General features: G+C 46.7%; 1 protein-coding gene across 1 annotated transcript in view; it reads left to right on the top strand.

Annotated features, from left to right (window-relative positions):
- The window catches only part of AOPEP (aminopeptidase O (putative)), a 274924-nt gene that overhangs the window by 153754 nt on the left and 102610 nt on the right, over nucleotides 1-18560 (top strand). Inside the window, exons 8-10 of the mRNA XM_058657305.1 lie at nucleotides 5961-6063; nucleotides 6499-6606; nucleotides 16336-16379. Of these exons, the coding sequence (XP_058513288.1) occupies nucleotides 5961-6063; nucleotides 6499-6606; nucleotides 16336-16379 (255 nt within the window). The remainder of the gene's footprint in view (nucleotides 1-5960; nucleotides 6064-6498; nucleotides 6607-16335; nucleotides 16380-18560) is intronic.

Genomic DNA, 18560 nt, shown 5'->3' with positions numbered 1-18560 from the left:
ATTAAGGTCGGCCCAAAGCTTTGGGACCCTGCACCCGCGTGGGAGACCCGGAGGAAGTTCCTGGTTCCCGGCTTCAGATCGACGCAGCACCAGACGTTGCGGTCACTTGGGGAGTGAATCATTGGATGGAAGATCTTCCTCTCTGTCTCTCCTCCTCTCTGTATATCTGACTTTGTAATAAAAATAAATAAATCTTTACGAAAAAAAAAATTTATGCCAAACACCTTCCCCTCATGGCACACATTTTATAGATGCAAATAATTGTGGTAAAAAACAAATGGAAGATGAAAAATGCCCCTACCTTTTTAAAAAAATTATTTTTATATGAGATATACACATATACATATATCTATATTTATTGTTTGAAAGGCATATTTTATGGAGAGGAGGAAAGAGAGAGGGAGAGGAAAAAAAATGTTCTTCCATCCACTGGTTCACTCCCCAGATGGCCGCAAAAGCCAGCGCTGAGCCTATCTGAAGCTGGTGGCCAAGAGTTCCTTCCGGGTATCTCACATGGATGCAGGGTCCCAAGGCTTTGGGCCACGCTCTCCTGCTTTTCTAGGCCACAAGAAGAGAGCTGGGTCAGAAGTGAAGCAGCCAGACGGACTCTACCCGTATGGGATGCCATCACTCCAGGGCACAGGATTGGCCTGCTGCCTTGCTGGCCCCGATACCTGGCCTTTGAGTTATCATGCCTCTATCCTCTACCCAGGGTTTTCCTAATCTCTTCACAAAGTGATGTCAATTGAGCAGGGTAATTGTGTGGAATATGTCCGAGCCCAGCTTCTATTAACTGTAATCAGCACTTGTAACTTGTTTCTTTGGGGTTTTCTGATGGTGATGCTAACGTGGCAAGGAGTGTGTTTAAAGACCAACTCTTAAAGATTTGCACTGAAAGTCAGTGCTGTCAGCAAGGGGGGTGGGGTGTAAGGCTACATGTGTTTGCAGTGTGGGTTTTTTTTTTTAATATAATGACGTACTCGTTTTGAAAGTCACAGGGTTTCATAGAAAAGAGATATCTTCCCTGCGTTAATTCACTTCCCAGATGGCTGCAATGGTCAGGATTGGGTCAGCCCAAATCCTGGAGCTGCGGGTTTCCCTTCTGGGTCTCCCACACAGACAGCAAAGGCCCAGGCCCTTGGATCAGCCTCTCCCCCTTTTCCCAGACGCATTATCAGAGAGCTGGATTAGAAGTGAAACAGTCGGGACACGAAAGATGCCGATGTGCGAGGGATACCAGCCTTGCATGCATCAGCTTTTACCTGCGGTGCCACCACACCAGCCCCTTGCCATTTTTGTTGTTGTTGTTGTTGCTATTGTTGACTTTTAAATCTTAGAATAGCTTTCGACCCACAGTTTCCCAGCCAGTAGGGTGAGTTTCTGCGTGCCCTTCTAGCTTCCTTCAATGGCTCTGTCTCAAGTGCACAGCTGTAGTGCCCTGTCTTTGTAACATACATCCTTAGACCCCAGTCACAAGGAATTATCATGCCAAGAGCAATATTTACATTGTGCTTGCCTAAGGCCAGTGAGGACTTTGGTGAAGGAGGCAGCCACACAGCTATTCCTGGCCGTGTTTACAGGCGTGGACTCTGGGCTTCAACGGGGCTCACACTCATGGTCACGTGGAAGAGATATGAATTCAGGCAGTCAGCCGGCGCACCGTGGCATGCTCCCCTCTTGGCCTCCCTGGTACGGTGGAACCCACATGAGCTCCGTTGAGACCAGTTCCGTCACGTGCGGTATTTACCCTTGTCCCTGATGGAGGGAGGGAGGCTCTGCTCCTATGTGGGGACTTACAGGCAGAGATGTTGAAAGACTGATGAACTCCCTTCCATCTCATTGCTGCGATGCTAAGGCCACGGCCTCCAGCACAGCGAGAAGACGAAGCTATCTGGTGGCTCTCACGTTGACTTCCAGGGAGCGTCAGACAGGACGAGCCCGGCGAGCAGTCTGTCTGGACCAGGGCAGACCTAGCAGCTGACAGTCTGAGTACCTCTCCCAGGCACAGTGCCCAAACCCCAGCCTTGGTGACAGTCCTACAGGAGGCCTGCCCGGCACCCAAATCAAATCACTGTGTATTGACCACCCCTGCCACCTGCCTGCCCTTTTAAACATCCTGTGGCCTCTGGGAGGACCCTTGAAGAGGAAAACAACAGGAAAGGGAATGGAAAGGTCGTGACCGACCCGTCTGAGCCGTTTCAGTTGGTGCCTGGGTACGGCAGACAGACCAAGGGCGTTTGAGCCCAGGCGACCTTGGTAACTTGATCTCCTGCATTCCATGTGTTCCAGGCATGAAAAGAAATACTGGAGCGTGATGCCTAAGAGCTGAGGAACACTTTTGCATTTGCAAAAAAAAAAAAAGAGAGAGAGAGAAAAGAGAAAGCTCTGACATTATCTGGGCCTTGCGAGAGAAGGAAAAGACTCCCTATCTGTGTCCACAGCTCTTCAGATGCTCACAGCAGGTGGAGTTGGACTGAATCCAGGAGCTGGAAAGCCAGTCTAGATCCCCCCACGCCCGTAGGGCACGTGAACCCAATTGCTTGAGCCTTCACCTGCTGCCTCCCAGGGTCTGAATTAGCTGAAAGGTGGAGTCAAGACCCGGAATGGTGAATTGAACCCATGTCTTCTGCTATGGGGCACCAGTACCAAAACCAGTAACGTACCCATCTTGATTTTTATTCCCTTAATTTTTTTTTTAAGATTTATTTTCTTTTCCTTGGAAAGTCAGATATACAGAGAGGAAGATCTTCCGTCCATTGATTCAATCCCCAAGTGGCCACAACGGCTAGAGCTGAGCCAATCCAAATCCAGGAGCCTGGAGCCTCCTCCAGGCCTCCCACGTAGGTGCAGGGTCCCAAGGCTTTGGACCATCCTCCACTGCTTTCCCAGACCGCAAGCAGGGAGCTGGAGGGAAGCGCGGCTGCCAGGATTAGAACTGACACCCATATGGAATCTCAGTGTGTACAAGGCAAGGACTTCAGCTGCTAGGCTGCTGCACCAGGCCTCCCTTAAATTTTTAATTGAAATACATATAATGCATATAGACCTTGCCTAGATAATTCACAGAATGGTTCCTCTTTATCTCCATGAAAGCATGTTCTCCTCAGTACATGAAACATCCCTAGGGGGGTGAGGGCCAACACTATAGTTCAACAGGCTAATCCTCTGCTCTCTGGCGTATGGGTGCCAGTTTGTGCCCCAGCTGCTTCCTGTCCCATTCAGCTCCCTACTTGTGTCCTGGGGAAGCAGCAGAGGATGACTCACTTGTTTGGGACCCTGCACCTGCGTGGGAGACCTAAGCAGCCTCCCGGCTCCCAGCCCAAGATCAGCTCGGCTCTGGCCAGTGCCGCCATGTGGGGAGTGAACCAGTGGATGGTTCTCCTTTTCTGTGTCTGTTTATGAATATGCCTCTCAGATTAGAAAAAAGAATAATAAATCCTTTAAAATTTTTTTGTCAAACCCTAAAACCTTTCTTTCCTTTCCCCCATCTGTCCTTAGTGACCCCCAAGGCAGCCGTCGTTCTGATCTCTGCCACCAAGGGTCACTTTGGCCTGTTCTTAGACTTGCTCACAGTGGGATCGTCCATTTGCACATGCTCAGCGGGGCTCTGTCTTCGCTCACTCGGCTGTGAGTTACCTGTTACTGCACGTGCCAGCGGCTCTTGTCTCCCCTGCCCTTCCATGCTTTCTGTCTCTGCACAGAGCTGGGACAGGTGGCAGTGCCAGAGCCAGCGTGGCTCAGGGGTGGAAGCTCCCCCATGTCCATTCACAGAGCATCTTTTCCTTCTAAAAGCCACCCCATTTGACTTCTCACACACACTGTACTCTGCAGCACCGAGCCGACTTTAAAAGGCATCTCTCTCGGGAACTTGTGTTTTTGTCTTGGATGCTGTCAGCATGAAAGAATTTTCTGGAGCACTTCTTCATTTGGAGTGGGTGAAAGAAGCGGGTGAGAGAGAGGGATGCTTTGGGAAGGACATTTTTAGGCAAAGGAAGAAAACAGTTGCTAGAAGCGTCATCAGGAGCTGGAGCCTGCAAGCTGGCCTTCGAAGCAGGGGCTGGCATCATTCTAGTTGCCTCGGTTCAAAGCGCAAGGACCTCAGAATCTGTGCGTAGGCTCTGCCTCCCTCTCAGGGGGTGAGCATCCTGGTTTGGATTTAGGCTGACTCTGGAGAAGTCTTCCCTCCCCCTAGTCTCTCAGAGATGGGCTTCCCTGGTCAACGTTGGGGTGGCTTTCTAGGTGATCCCCCACTGCAGGGTGAACTCGGGGAGCAGCCAGGTAGTCTGATGCTTTGCAGTGGGGTCTCATGTGGAGATGAGAGGGACAAGGTGTTCTCACAAATGTGGTCTCATATATAAGTCAGGGATCAAGCAGAAAGACCAAAACCGTGTAGCTAGCTCTCGCGGTTGGTCCCAGCTTGCCTTCCCCCAGGCCTCTGCAGGTTCTGTACCCGGTGTGAGCTGGCAGAACGCAGTGCAGCCTTTGGCAAGGACTTTATCAGGGATTCCTCGTGCCACAGTAGAATGTTTTGTTAAGCTATTAAGTTGTATATCCCCGGCCTTCCTTGCAAAGCAATTATTTTAAAGATTATTATTTTCTGTGTGGGACCTGGAAAAGTAGGCCTGGTTATTCCTATTGTACAAGTGAATCAATTGAGGGTTAGAGAATTTAAGTGAAGAACAGGAAGCAAGAAGTCAGCCTAATATTCCCAGCTAGCTTTCCCAGGTTTCCAAGACTTTATACCTTTCACTATACCACACTACCTTTTGCAAATTTGCTGCCTTTCTCATATGCCAGCCCTCAGATTGTACCCAGCCTGCTCTTGCAGTCCTTATCTTCTTCAGTGTGAATTATTTAACAGTTATTTATTTATGTGAATCACAAAATGACAGAGAGAACTTCCATGTATGGATTCACTCTGCCAAATGTCTGTGATGGTTGGGACTGGGCTGGGCTGAAGCAAGGAGCCTGAAACTATATCCGGGTCTCCCATAGGGGTGGCAGTGGCCCAAGCCCTTGGCCCCTCTACCACTGTCTTCCCACGTGCATTAGCAGAGAGCTGGATCAGAGGCAGAGCAGCCAAGCCTCCACCTGACACTCTATTATGAGATGCTCGTGTTGCAGACAGTGGTTGAACATGCTGTGGGACCAGTGATTTGTTTTCAACCAGTTTTAGAGCAGGTAAAAGTTGTAAATATCTTGCTACTTATTTTGAGTTTAGTTCTTGAGGCCTCATTGTCACACAGTGCGTGAGTCTTTACCATACGCCTGAAAGGATACATTGTATTTCATCAGTCCAATTCTAAAAACCTTTAAACAGGAGGGAGCATAGTGGGAAAAGGGAGGGTGAGTGGCACTGATTTCAGTCCTTGTGTCACTACAAATCCAATAGGCTGCAAGGCCTCACTGCGCAGCTCCACCCATGTGCGAAACGGGAAGGGCGGTGTGTAACTGCTCTGTCCCCATCTCAGCTAAAATCCTGAGCTCCTGTGAATTTTGTGGACGATTAAAAACTGGATTTACACTGTCTCTTCAAACAGCCTAGATCATGAACAACCATTGCAGGGAGGTAGATGACACTAATAGTCTCAATTTTTGAAAAAGACACCAGTTCTTCACTCCTCCAGGTGCAGCTACATTTTCCATTGCATTTCCTTGTCTCTCATTCTCACCCCCACCCCCAGAAGAGTATGTAGGTTCTTAAGTAATTCCTATTGGATTTAGCTTCCTTGAAGGCCTGGCAGGCTTGAATGTTGGCAAAGAGAATGTAAACTGTTTCCAGTTGGCCAACCCCAGCTTGCCAGCCGAAGAAATTGAAAACATTGATGGCTTTCAGTTATACCTGGTACCATGGAATAGTTACAGGTTGTCAAGCAAGTCTGAAAATAAAAAGATGACAGTATGGTCTCATTTGTTGAGGAATGTGTGCTATACTTAAAAGTGTTACTATATCCTTTTAGACCCAGTAAAGAGAAGACTGGCCACGTGAGCGAGTCAGGAGCATCTGTCATCAAGCATGGCCTCAACCCAGAGAAGATCTTCCTGCAGGTCCATTACTTAAAGGTAAGTACGTCCTGGGGCCAGGAGATGGTTGTCATGGTGTGGGAAGTTTCAGCTAAAACCGGGAAGATTAGTGACATGGCAGGGACAAAACAAAAGGCCTTTAAGACAGAAAGGCCTCTTGGGTGTGCAGAAGGGGTGAGGACCTGGGCTTGTCTTTTCCTGTAAATGATGGCCATTCAGGCTCCATGTGAACCAAGTCAAAACCAAGATGGTGTTTTGTTTACATTAGCAAAGACATGAGGGCTAGGCATGGAGCCCTTCCCTCATGACCAGGTCCCAGCCTTCCTGGTCAGAATCCAAAGGGGAACTGGACAGATAAAGATGGCACATTCCAACATGCCCGGTGCACCAGTGGGGCAGAAAGCCTGGGCTGCATGAGCATTTGGCCGATGAACCTGTTCACTAATATCTTCCCTTAATCTTCTTTTCTTCTAGGGCTACTTCCTTCTTCGGTTCCTTGTGAAAAGACTTGGAGATGACACCTATTTTTCCTTCTTGAGGAAGTTTGTGTACAGGTTTCACGGGCAGTTGATTCTTTCCCAGGTAACGTGTGTCCCCAGGAGTGGGTGGTAGACAGTCGGAGGGGGTATGGCAGGGAGGAGAGGATTATGCAAGTGTGAAAAAGGAGAGAAGAAGCTTACAATCAAATGCAGAAAGGGAAATGGGAAGGTGACCAAGTGGATGCAGTGAAGTGGCATTCCAAGGAAGACAATCTCCCTGTAATTTGGGGGTAGACTTTGACCCAAAACTGTCTTATCTACAGTGGCATGGAATAGTTACCTTAAAATAAAAACCAAAGCAGATCTACAGTTCCTTCCACCTGGAGTCGCCTTTACGAGGTTGCTCCCTCCCACGCAGCTGCCATCTTAGTCTGCATGCCTGGCTCAGCCCACACACAAGCCGGACTCCTCAGCTCTGCCCCTGGGTACCTGTCTCACCTTGCAGGCATTGCCATCCTCCCTAATCATATTTTAACTTGTAAGTCTGTTTTGTTGTTGTTAAATTTTATTCTCTGTGTCCCCCACTTTGTGACTAAGGGGGCTCTAAAGAAGTCATAGAAGTGCAACTAAAAAATGAATTAATTCTGCTGCAAAAGTTTTTGAACTCCTTGTATACTTTACATAATATACATCTCCCCCCCAGGAACTGCTTTTAAATTATTTAATTTTTTTTAACCAGAAAGGCAGATTTACAGAGAGAAGGAGAAACAAAGAGAAAGGTCTTCCAATCTACTGGCTCACTCCTCAGATGGCTTCAATGACCAGAGCTGAGTGGATCGAAAGCCAACCTCTTCCAGATCTCCCACAAGGTTGCAGGATCCTAAAGACTTGAGTCATCCTCCACTGCTTTCCCATGCCACAAGCAGGGAGCTGGATGGGAAGTGGAGCAGCTGGGGCACAAACCAGTGTCCATGTGAGAATGCAGGCAGAGGAGTAGCCAGTTGAGCCATCATGCTTCCCCCAAAAAAACTGCTTTTAAAAAGATGTACATGAAAACTTATGTGGTAAAGAGAAAGGGAGGAGAGAAGGAAAGAAAAAGAGAAAGAAAGATTTTCCATCTGTTGGTTCACTCCCCAAATGCCTACCCAAGCCAGGCCTGGGCCAGGCTGAAGACAGGGGTCAGCTGAGTGCCAGAAATGCAGATGCTTGGGCCATCATCCTCGGCCTTCCAGGCACCCTGCCAGCCCTCAGAACATGGCTACCACACAGTGGATTTCCTGTAACTGTGTAATAAAATGATGCATAGCAAGATAGGCTTGCTTGCCTGATTGATTAGTCCAGACTCCTACAACTCGAAACCACTTCTTGCCAAGATGCTGTGGCATGGAGTAACGCCTTGGACTGATGTGACTCCTGGGCCTGTGAGGTCGCCAGCCCGTGGATCCCTCACTGCTCTCAGCCACATTGCTGAATTCTCCCCTAGGAGCAATCGCTGTGTGATTTTTTTTTTTTCCTAAGATAAAGCTCAACATAGCGCAACGTTCACATTTTGGAAGTGTGCAGGTCAGAGGCTTCAGTACTTTCACAAGCTTGTACGGCCATCATTATTACCTAATTTTCATCAACACCAAAAAAAGTCATTAGCACTCACTTTTTCCTCCCCCGTCCTCTGCCCCTGCCCCTGACACCTTCATCCCTAGGCAACCGCTAATCTATTTTCCATCTCTGTGTATTTTCCTGCTTGGACGTTTCGTATCAATGAGTCAGACAGTATGTGGCACTTTGGGTCTGGGTTTCTTTCACTTAATATAAAATCTTCCAAGCTGTGCCAGTACTTCACTTTTGATTTTGATTTTAACTGTAATAAATAATAGATACCATAATTTACCATAGAAGGCACTTTAATAAAAAGATTGGTTTATTTGAAAGTCATAATTAGAGAGAAGAGACAGAGAATCTTGGTTCACTCCCCAAATGGTCCAACAGCCAGGGCTGGGCCAGACTGAAGCCAGGAGCCAGGAGCTTCCTCCAGGTCTCCCCCATGGGTATAGGGACCAAAGCGTCTGGATCGTGTTCTGCCATCCATCTTAGGACCTCTTCGTTTTCCTAAATGAAAACTGTGGGCCCATTAAACAGGGACTCCCCCTTCTCCCCTCTCCCAGCCTCTGCCTACCAGCCCAAGACCTGTCTGAATAGACTGCCGTAGGCTCCTCAAAGAAGTGGAACTCTGTAACATTTGTCCCTGCAGCTCTGGCTTATTCACCAGCCTCGTGTCTGCTACGGTCATCCATGTTGGAGCAGCCTCCTCATCTCCCTCCCTCTGCATGTGACGGCACGTGAATGCCACACACAGGCAGTGAACATTTGGTTTGGGTCTAGCATGGCCGTGAATATCTGGACTGTTTCTGCCTTCCTTCCCATTGTAATCCTGTTCCCTTGAACATGAGTGGACAAATATCTTGTTTGAGTCCTTGCTGCCAGGGCTTTGGAGACTATACCCACTCATTGAGTCTCTGGATTTGAGGAGCTGCCGTGGTGTTGCCCACAGGGGCTGCGCTGTTTCTCCTTCCTGTCAGTGGTATACCGGGGTTCCCATTTGTCAACATACCCGCCTTTCTGCTCTCTTGGCCATAGCTATTCTGGGGCTATGAAATGAGAAATACAAAAGATGTCTGTTTCTCTGATGGCTAGCGATGTTGAACTTTGTGTGTGTTCTTGTTGGCTGTTCGTGTAGCTGCTTTAGGGAAATGGCTCTTCCTCTTCCCTTATCTGTGTTATCTTCTGTTGCCTCTTGTTTTATATGCAGTGTCTTTTCCTGCATGGACATCTTCAATTTTGCCCAAGTTCGGTTTGTTTGCTTTCCCCGTTGCTTATGCTAAAAGGGTTTGAGAGCTGACAAACTGACAATGATTTACCCCTATGTTTTCTTCTGCAAGTTGTAAAGTTTTAGTTCTTACTTGTAGGTCTCTAAAGCATTTTGAGTTGATTTTTATAGGTGGTGAGAAAATGATGGCCCAATGTCATTCTTGTGTGTGTGAATATGCAGTTGTCCCATAAACATTTGTTAAAAAAGAATATTTCCCTCCGTGGAATTGTCCTGATAGCCTAACCAACTGACCCCAGTTAGGGTTTATTTCTAGACTTTTAATTCTGTTCCATGGATCACTGCTTTTATACTTAATGCCAGTAGCACGCTGTCTTGAGAACCATCGCTTTATATTAAATTTGGACATTACGTTTCAACAGGGTGTTGTGGCACAGTACATTAAACTACTGCTCGGTGCCACTCATGTGGGAAGACCTGACTCACACCTGGTTGTTATAGCCAATTTGGGAGTGAACCAGCAGTGGAAGTTCTCTCTCTCTCTCTCTCTGTTATTCTACCTTGCAAGTAAATCAAATAATGTTTTAAAAGAAGCATTGCTAAAAATAAATGTTAGGAGATTGAAACTGCCATTTTCTCCGTTTACCTGTGTCTTTCATTTTTCAAAAGCACTAGTCTATTCAGTGTATATAAGATGAGGAAAACAGCAATTATGTACTTATCCAAATTTGGTCCCGTTCTGTGTTTTTCATAATTATTATTCTTACACAGTTTCTTTCATTTACAGTATATACTTTAACCACAGTTTTCCCGGCTGTGCAGTTGTAGCTCTGTTGTGAGAGATCTCAGTGTTAACCACTAGTCATTTTCCCATGCTTCTATATATATTTCTTGGTATCTTATTATTTAATTAGCATGTATTTTATTTTTAACCACTAAGATTTATTTTATGGGCCTGGCACATTAGCCTAGCGGCTAAAGTCCTTGCCTTGTATGCCCCAGGATCTCATATGGGCTGCGGTTCTAGTCCCAGCAGCCCTGCTTCCCATCCAGCTCCCTGCTTATAGCATGGGAAAGCAGTCGAGGACGGCCCAAAGCCTTGGGACCCTGCACCCACGTTAGAGACCCAGAAGAAGCTCCTGGCTCCTGGCTTCGGATCAGCGCGCTCTGGCTGTTATGGCCACTTGGGGGGTGAACCAGAGGATAGGAGATCTTCCTTCTCTGTCTTTCCTCCTCTCTGTATATCTGGCTTTCCAATAAAAAAAATAATATAAATCTTTAAAAATATGTATTTATTGTATTATTCAACTCTTTGTTGGCTGAATTTCATTATCAGTTGATGTCCAAGTTTCTGACTCGAGATTTTAGGGTTTTTCCTGCTTGAGAATGCTCCTGTATGTTTACAGACAATATCTTGGAGCCACATTTTTATCCCTTCAGAATCTGATAGACATTCCTTAACGGCCTCCTGGCATTAAGCTTTTTAAAATTGGCCTACTTGGTACCAGTTAAATGGCAGACATTTTTTTAAGAAATGATTTATTTTGAAAGTCAGAATTACAGAGAGAAATCTTCCATCTGTTGATTCACTCCCCAAATGGCTTCACTCACCAGAGCTAGGCCTGTCTGGGGCCAGGAGCCAGGAGCCTCATCCAGGTCTCCCATGTTGGTAGCTTGGGTCCAAGAACTGGGGCCCTGCCCTGTAGCTTTTCCCAGGCACAATAGCAGGGAACTGGATAGGGAGTGAAGCAGCCAGGACCTGAACCAGCACCCATGTGGCTACAAGTTCACCAGCTATGCCACAGCACTGGCTCCCAGAGAATTGTTTTATCTGTGAGGTTTGGTAATTTCACCAGAAAATGGCTTTGTGTTCAGGATTATGTGTCCTTCTCTCTCAGCCCAATCCTGGAAAATTGTGTGTGTGTGTGTGTGTGTGTGTGTGTGTGTTAGCTTCAATTCTTCAGTGAAATTATCTTAATTGCATCTTTGAACACATGTTTCCACTGTGGCCGGTTACGCCCATGGCGTAGCATTCTCGTCCATTCCTGTTATTTGCTGGTCACTGTTGTCTGTCCCTTCTTCATGGCCTGTATTTCTCTCAAGCAACGACTTTCACTGATGTCTGTTCTTTTCCTTGCTCTTTCTGTTTCATTCACACTCGTTTGGTCTTATTTTGGTTCTGCATTTATTGCCTTTGCATAGCAATCAGCCTTCTCGTCTTATCTTTTTTTTTTAAAGATTTGTTTATTTTATTACAAAGTCAGATATACAGAGAGCAGGAGAGACAGAGAGGAAGGTCTCCCGTCCAATGACTCACTCCCCAAGTGAGCCACAACGGCTGGTGCTGCGCCAATCCGAAGCCAGGAACCAGGAACCTCTTCCAGGTCTCCCACGCGGGTGCAGGGTCCCAATGCATTGGGCCGTCCTCGACTGCTTTCCCAGGCCACAAGCAGGGAGCTGGATGGGAAGTGGAGCTGCCAGGATTAGAACCTGTGCCCATATGGGATCCCGGGGCATTCAAGGTGAGGACTTTAGCCACTAGGGCATGCTGCCGGGCCCTCATCTTATCTTGTATTCCCATCTTTATCTTTGAACTTTCATCTGACTGAATTTGTATTCTTGTTATGTATTCTGTTCATTTATTTTATCATGTAGGACTTTTTTTTTTCTGCTCCTTGTTTCTTCAGGACTGGATTTTTTTTGTCTTTTGTTTGTCATGCTTTTTTCAGTCTATGTCTTTGTGTGGATTGTTATTGCATGAATTTGTAGAGTTTCCTTGTTTTCCTTTTTGCTTACTCTCAGGCATGGTAGCGTGACCCTAACCTTTTATTCATTCTGGTGTGTATTAGAATATTATTATTGATTCTCAACTCCTCTCCACCTTGTTTTCCTTCCGCTCTGAAAAGCAGTTTGCAATTTAATTATTATACTTGGACTGTGTGGCTCCACTGGAGTTGTAGATAATCTTCGTTGGGAGAATTTTACGCCACTACTTTTTTATTCTGTTATTATTTTTTAAATTTTCATTGTATATGAGTGGCTGAGAAGGACATCTTCCTCCTGCTGGGTCATTCCCCAAGCACCTGCCGCAGCCTAGGCAGGGCCCGGCTAACACTCCATCCAGGTATCCCACAGGGATGGCAAAGACGGAAGCCCTAGAGTCATCTCCTGTTGCCTCCCAGAATGCACAACAGCAAGAAGTTGGATCAGAAGTGGAGTAGCAGGGACTTGAACCAGACACTCCTGATATGGGATACACAGGCAGTGACTTAGTCATGGTACCACGTGACTTCCTGTGGCTCTACCATGCCGGAAAACCAGCCAAGATGCTCATCGGCCAGCACAGGAAGCTTTTCCTTGCAAGAACCCTCCCAATGCATGGTGTTCCTCTATTTCAGGCTAGAGTCCTAAATTCTATAGGTGCAGCGAAGAGTCGTCCTCAGCTGTTCAGGTCCTGTGATTTCCTTATTTCTCTCCAGTAAACATTTCCTGTCCCTACATAGGCAGAAAAGAAGAAAGCGTTGCTGTTTCTTTGCCAACACATGGTATTTGAGTGAAGTTGTGGGGCGTTTCACCAGCTCCACTCTGCTAAGCCAGAGTTTTGGGGGCAATGCAGAGGGAGAGCTAGCTGCTATTTTGGAATTTTTTTGCTTTGTTTTGTTTTTTAGATTTATTTATTTGTATTGGAAAGGCAGATCAGATTTACAGAGAGAAAGAGAGATAAGACCACTGGTTCACTCCCTAATTGACTGCAACAGCCAGAGCTGAGCCATTCCAAAGCCAGAAGCCAGAAGCTTGTTCTGTGTCTCCCACAGAGGTACAGGGTCCCAAGGCTTTGGGCGGTCGTCTGCTGCTTTCCCATGCTATAAGCAGGGAGCTGGATGGGAAGTGGAGCAGCCAGTACATGAACCGACCCCCATATGGGATCCCGGCACTTGCAAAGTGAGGATGTAGCCACTGAACCATCACACCGGGCGCTATTTTGGAATCTTGAGTGTCTTCCCCTGGGTACCTAGTTTCATAGTTTATGTCACAAGACAGCACACTCTGTTTCTTGTCTGGATGTTGGTGATGAAGTGTTTGCGAGCTTTTAAAAATGTGTTTTACTTACATGTCTAGCTCTTGATGAGGAGGGATGGTGCTCCTGTTAATTTCCTTCAAATTTCAGCTTGCTTCTCAGACCTTCCCTTTGGAAGGTGTACCTGTCCTGTCGTCATCCCTTCGCCCCGTCCCACTCCCCATTCAGACCCCTGTCTTGACTTTAAAGTGACTTCTTCCTGATGTTTTATTTCCAGTTCTTACCCTGCCATTCCTACCCCAGCTTCGACATTTTGATTATTTGTTTTCATTATTTTGATTATTTATTTTGCAACCTCCGCCTCCTCATGGCCATATAATTATGTATAAAACATCCAACAGAAATTGCCAGTCTATTCCTGCGTTATCACCAGGCGAGTGTCAGTTTATCCAGCAGAATGTACATGCTCCTGTCTTTTTATTGAATACTTTTACCAGCACTAAAGTTATACTAATGAGACTTACCAAATTAGTCATGTGCCAAAAATCAATGTTCAGTTTTTTTTTAAGTTGTAATGATTAACTTAATGTTATTGGGTGTTCATTAAATCAAACTGTCTCAGTCTGACCTGTAGCATACAGATTGTTAAGAGAGTAGGAAGTGAAAAAAATGTTCTCCAGGAATGTATTTTTCTGACTGGGGTGTGGGCTTCTTCTTCTTTTTTTTTTTTTTTTCTTAAAGATTTGTTTTATTTTTATTGGCAAGGCAGATATACAGAGAGAAGGAGAGAAAGAAAGATCTTCCATCCTCTGGTTCACCCCCCAAGTGACCATAACAGCCAGAGCTGAGCTGATCCGAAGCCAGGAGCCAGGAGCTTCTTCTGGGTCTCCCACGTGGGTGCAGGGTCCCAAGGCTTTGGACCGTCCTCGACTGGTTTCTCAGGCTGCAAGCAGGGAGCTGGATGGGAAGCAGGGCCGCTGGGATTAGAAGCGGCGCCCTGTGGTTAGAAGACGAGGATTTAACTGCTGTGTCATCATGCCAGGTCCTGGGGTATGGGCTTATAACTGTTGCAAAGGATTCAGAAAAAAAAAAAAGAATTCTAACCACCTGCCTCTATGCAATTTTTTTAAAAAATCTTTATTTTGTTTGTTAAGGCCTTGATTTAAATAGTTTTCAGGGGAGTGCTGAGGGGACGGAGTGGGACGCCTACCATGCTGTAGCTAGCTGACTTTGCCCCATCCCAGGATCGACCAGGAAGGGGTGAGTTCCTGGTACAGTTCGGGTTTCTGAGCTGCTTTCCCATGGCTGCTGAAGAGGGGAATGAAGACAGGTGAAAGCATGCAGGGGAGCCGGCGAGGGAAGGAACGGCCGTCAGAGCCATTTGTGTCCCTCAGTCTCCTCTGCATGCTCCAGCTCGTAAACATGAGGTTTGTTGTTCTCTGTATCGTTTGCATTAGGGGATGGACGCAGCACGTGACGAATGAAGTTGCAGGAAATCCATCTTCCATTAGCACTCCTCCTAGGGAGACCCTGTCCCTGAAAACACACAGAAATGGAGCAGCTGGCTTGGCTGAGTCGGTGGCGAGGGCTGTGCTTCAGGGTGATGATGGAGAAAGCGCGCCTGTCTGCTCTCTGGCCCTCCGTGGTCCCGCCTGGTTTGTAACCGGGAAGGCCCGTGTGGCTGCTTCCAAGCCCGCCCTGGGAGTGAGCTGAGTAGCGACTGCACAGGCGCATGAGCAGCTGTCCTGGGTGGGACTGTCCCACGTAGTCACCATGATGATCTTCCAGGCTTGTTCTTGAAGGGATCTGTTGCTTAAATAATTGCTTTCTGCTCGTTAAAGGGAAAAGCTTCAAGTATAGATCTTATGTGCTGTTTAGTCTCAGGAAGTTTCAAGAAAGTTAAATATTGTTCTTACTATTCCATATTTCTGCAAACATATACCTACCTTTTCTGATAATGGGAGTTGACATTAGCAGCAGACAGAAGCACAGAACAGAAAAATACAGTTACATTTGAATTCCAGATAAGCAACAAGCAATTTCTTTTTTGTAGCAAAATTATGTCCTTAATATAAGTGGACTTCCTGTGTTGATTCTCTTCGTAAAACCTAATGAACACCAAATCAAGATTTCAGATTTACATGGGCCGGGGAAAAATAGATCACAATACAGAAAGTAACAAATGGAATATAAACGTGTGTCTGTATTTGAATGTTCTAGGTCTTACGGTAATGCAGTCATGCTTTGAACGAGTCCTGATCTTTCGGCCATCTGTGCTTGAACGTTTATTGATGAGTTGTGTGATGTTTGGGATTTGCTTCTAAATGATCCAGGAGTCTGGGAAGAGGGTGGAGCAGGTTTGAATGTGGGTTGATGGGTAGGTGAAGCTTGATTTTCTTATCTTGTCTACTTTTGATTGTGCCTGAAATGTTTCACAGGAAAGGAAACTCTGTGTGTGTGTGTGTGTGTGTGTGTGTGTGTGTGTGTGTGTGTGTGTGTGTGAAGTGCTGTCTTGAGGTTTGAAATGCCCATCATGACCTCTGCCGTGTATGTACGGTGGCCTGCAGTGGGGCTGCAGGTAGAGGGGCCACCCATGAACCATCTTCAGAGTAAAGGACTGCCCAGTGCCTGAGTGGGCATGGTTGGCCAAGACAGTTGCAAAGTAGCCTCTAGGAGTTGATATTCTCTGGGTGAAGCTCACAAGGGGAGGAGATGGAGAAGAAAAGAAGGATAATGCTTATGAAAACAGCTAAGTACAAGATGAACTAAACTGTTGGTCAGAATGACGTCACAGTCTCGTTTCTTTGTGGTCTCTTTAGAATGATTGCATTGAAATCCTAGAAAATGAAGACATTGAGCACCCAGGCTAATAAGCCTAACGTGGTCTAGCCTTCCTCACAGGTGTGCTTTCAGGAAACAGAAGCGCTCAGTCTGGACCAAGTGACTCACTGATGGGCAATTTTAACATTTCTGTTTTCTCCTTATTCCAGGATTTTCTTCAAATGTTGTTGGAGAACATCCCAGAAGAAAAAAGGTAAGGACCAACTTAGGAATTAAAATCCTAGGATTACCTCTTTTTTTAAAGTTATTATTAAGATTTATTTACTTGAAAGGCAGAGCAAGGAGCCAGCGTTGTAACATAGTAAGTAAAGCCTCCTCCTGCGATGCAGGAATCCCATATTGGCACCAGTTCTTGTCCTCACTGCTTCCTGAAGAGAAGGTGGCCCAAGTGTTTGAGCCTTTATCACCCACACGGAAGGCCCTGATGAAGCCCCTGGCTTTGACCTGCTCCAGCCCTGGCTGTCATGACCCTCTGAATTGATCTCTCTTTCTCTCTCTAACTTTCAAGTAAATAAATAAATCTTTAAAAAGTTTGAAAAGGTAAAGTGGGAAAGAGCGAGATCATTTGTCCCATTTCACTCTCTAAATGCCCGCAGTCACCAGGACTAGGCCAAACCAAAGCTGGAACTCCACCCTGGCCTCCCATGTGAGTGGTAGGGGCCCAAGGACATCTTCTGCCACCCTCTCAGGCACAGTATCAGGAAGCTGGATTGCAAATGGAGAAGCCAGGACTCAAACTTGCACTCTAGTATGAGTAATGGCTGAACCTGCTACCCCCGCCCCCATCCCCACTCTAGCTTCACTGTGAATGCCAAGAAGTGACTTTACCATCATTTGGCTTGCTAGAAGCTAGAAGATCCACTCTTCCTCTCTTAATTGAAGCAGGGACCTTGCGTAGACAATGAGAATCATAGGATAATTAACCAGATTTCGAAGTGGCCCCATGTGAGTAATGGAATCCCCAGAGTCAAGAGCCCCAAATGTGGTGTGGGAGACAAGCCAGGGACTGTGTATGGTCTCAGCTGCCATGACAAAAACTGGGGGAGAGCAGCCTTCTAAATGGTAGGGTTGGTGGTGGGGGCTCCAGTTAACAAGGGCTCTCTGGAATGAAATGTAATTTGATTGCCGGTGAAAACTTAGTGTAGTGATCAGACCTGGGATTTGACACCAAGTTCTCCACCACCCCCAGGTTCTACACCCAGCTCTGCACTTCCCCACTGTGTAAGATTCCAAGCAAACCACTTTTATCCTTGCAAATTGCCGTTTCTGACCTTGATGGCAGGGTTTTAGGGAGGATTAAAAGAGCTTGTATCTTGGTAAAATGGAGGCTCTCCATTCATGAGTTGCACGGTTCTCACAGTCATCTGCGTGCCAGGTGCTGGTCTCTGTGCTGTAAGCAGCCCTCTCCATCGCAGTTAACAGTGAGTATGCCGAGCCCATGCGTCTGAGGAAGTTACTGTATGCAAATACTGATTTCATCCTCAGCACAACACCACTTGGGCCATCATTTCAGCAAGAAAATCACTTGGAAGTACCAGGAGACCAAGCAGCCAGGCCCAGACTTGAGATTCGAGCCTGAGCGATCTGGGTCTGAAACTGTTCTCTTACCCACCATATTATAGATGGGGAAACTGAGGCTCTCCAAGGTTGTGTAACTTTTCTGAGATCCTTTAGTGGTTGAGTTAATGCAGATTGCAATTGGATATGACTGGCTGCAGTCTGTGCTGTTTTCCGTGTATTGCTCAGTAGAAACCCATGGTCCTGGAGAGGAAGAATAGGCTTTTAACCTTGCAAGGTGGTCCATGCTGTTTCATTGAGGGGGTGTGAGACTTAATGGCATGGGTTGGAGGAGGCTCATTCTAGCTCTGTCCTTCTGATTTCTCATCTTAGCATAAATTCAAAAAGTGAACACCCTGAAGCATAATTTATATATTTGAAAGACAGGGGGACAGAGATCTACCTGCTTGCTGATCATGTCCTTGTACCTGTTAAACAGCCAGGGCTAGGCCAGACCAGAGGCAGAGCTGGGACTTCCATCTGGGTTTCCCATGTGGTGGCAGGCACCCCACCCTATGAGCCTTCACTTGCTGCCTCTGAGGACGCACGTCACCAGGAAGCTGAAACTGGGAGCAGAACCAGGGCTCGAACCCAGGCACTCCATCTGACTCCCTGTGCCCAATGCTCTTCCCTTGACACAACTGGTACCCAACTGAGCCCAACTGGTACTCAGAAAAGGTCATGGGTCCCTCTGCTGCCCTGTGACTGCTCTGCCCACTTTTAGATATGTTTTTATGCATGTCACACATTTCCAAATGTGGAAATGAAGCCTCCAAAGCCAACCCAGATTCAAGCGACACCGATCCTGCGGTGTCGA

This window comes from Ochotona princeps, chromosome 31 (genome assembly GCF_030435755.1).
Source record: "Ochotona princeps isolate mOchPri1 chromosome 31, mOchPri1.hap1, whole genome shotgun sequence".
Classification (NCBI taxonomy): Eukaryota; Metazoa; Chordata; class Mammalia; order Lagomorpha; family Ochotonidae; genus Ochotona; species Ochotona princeps.
Note: the sequence above shows the minus strand (reverse complement) of the source record. Positions and strands in the feature narration are given on the sequence as shown.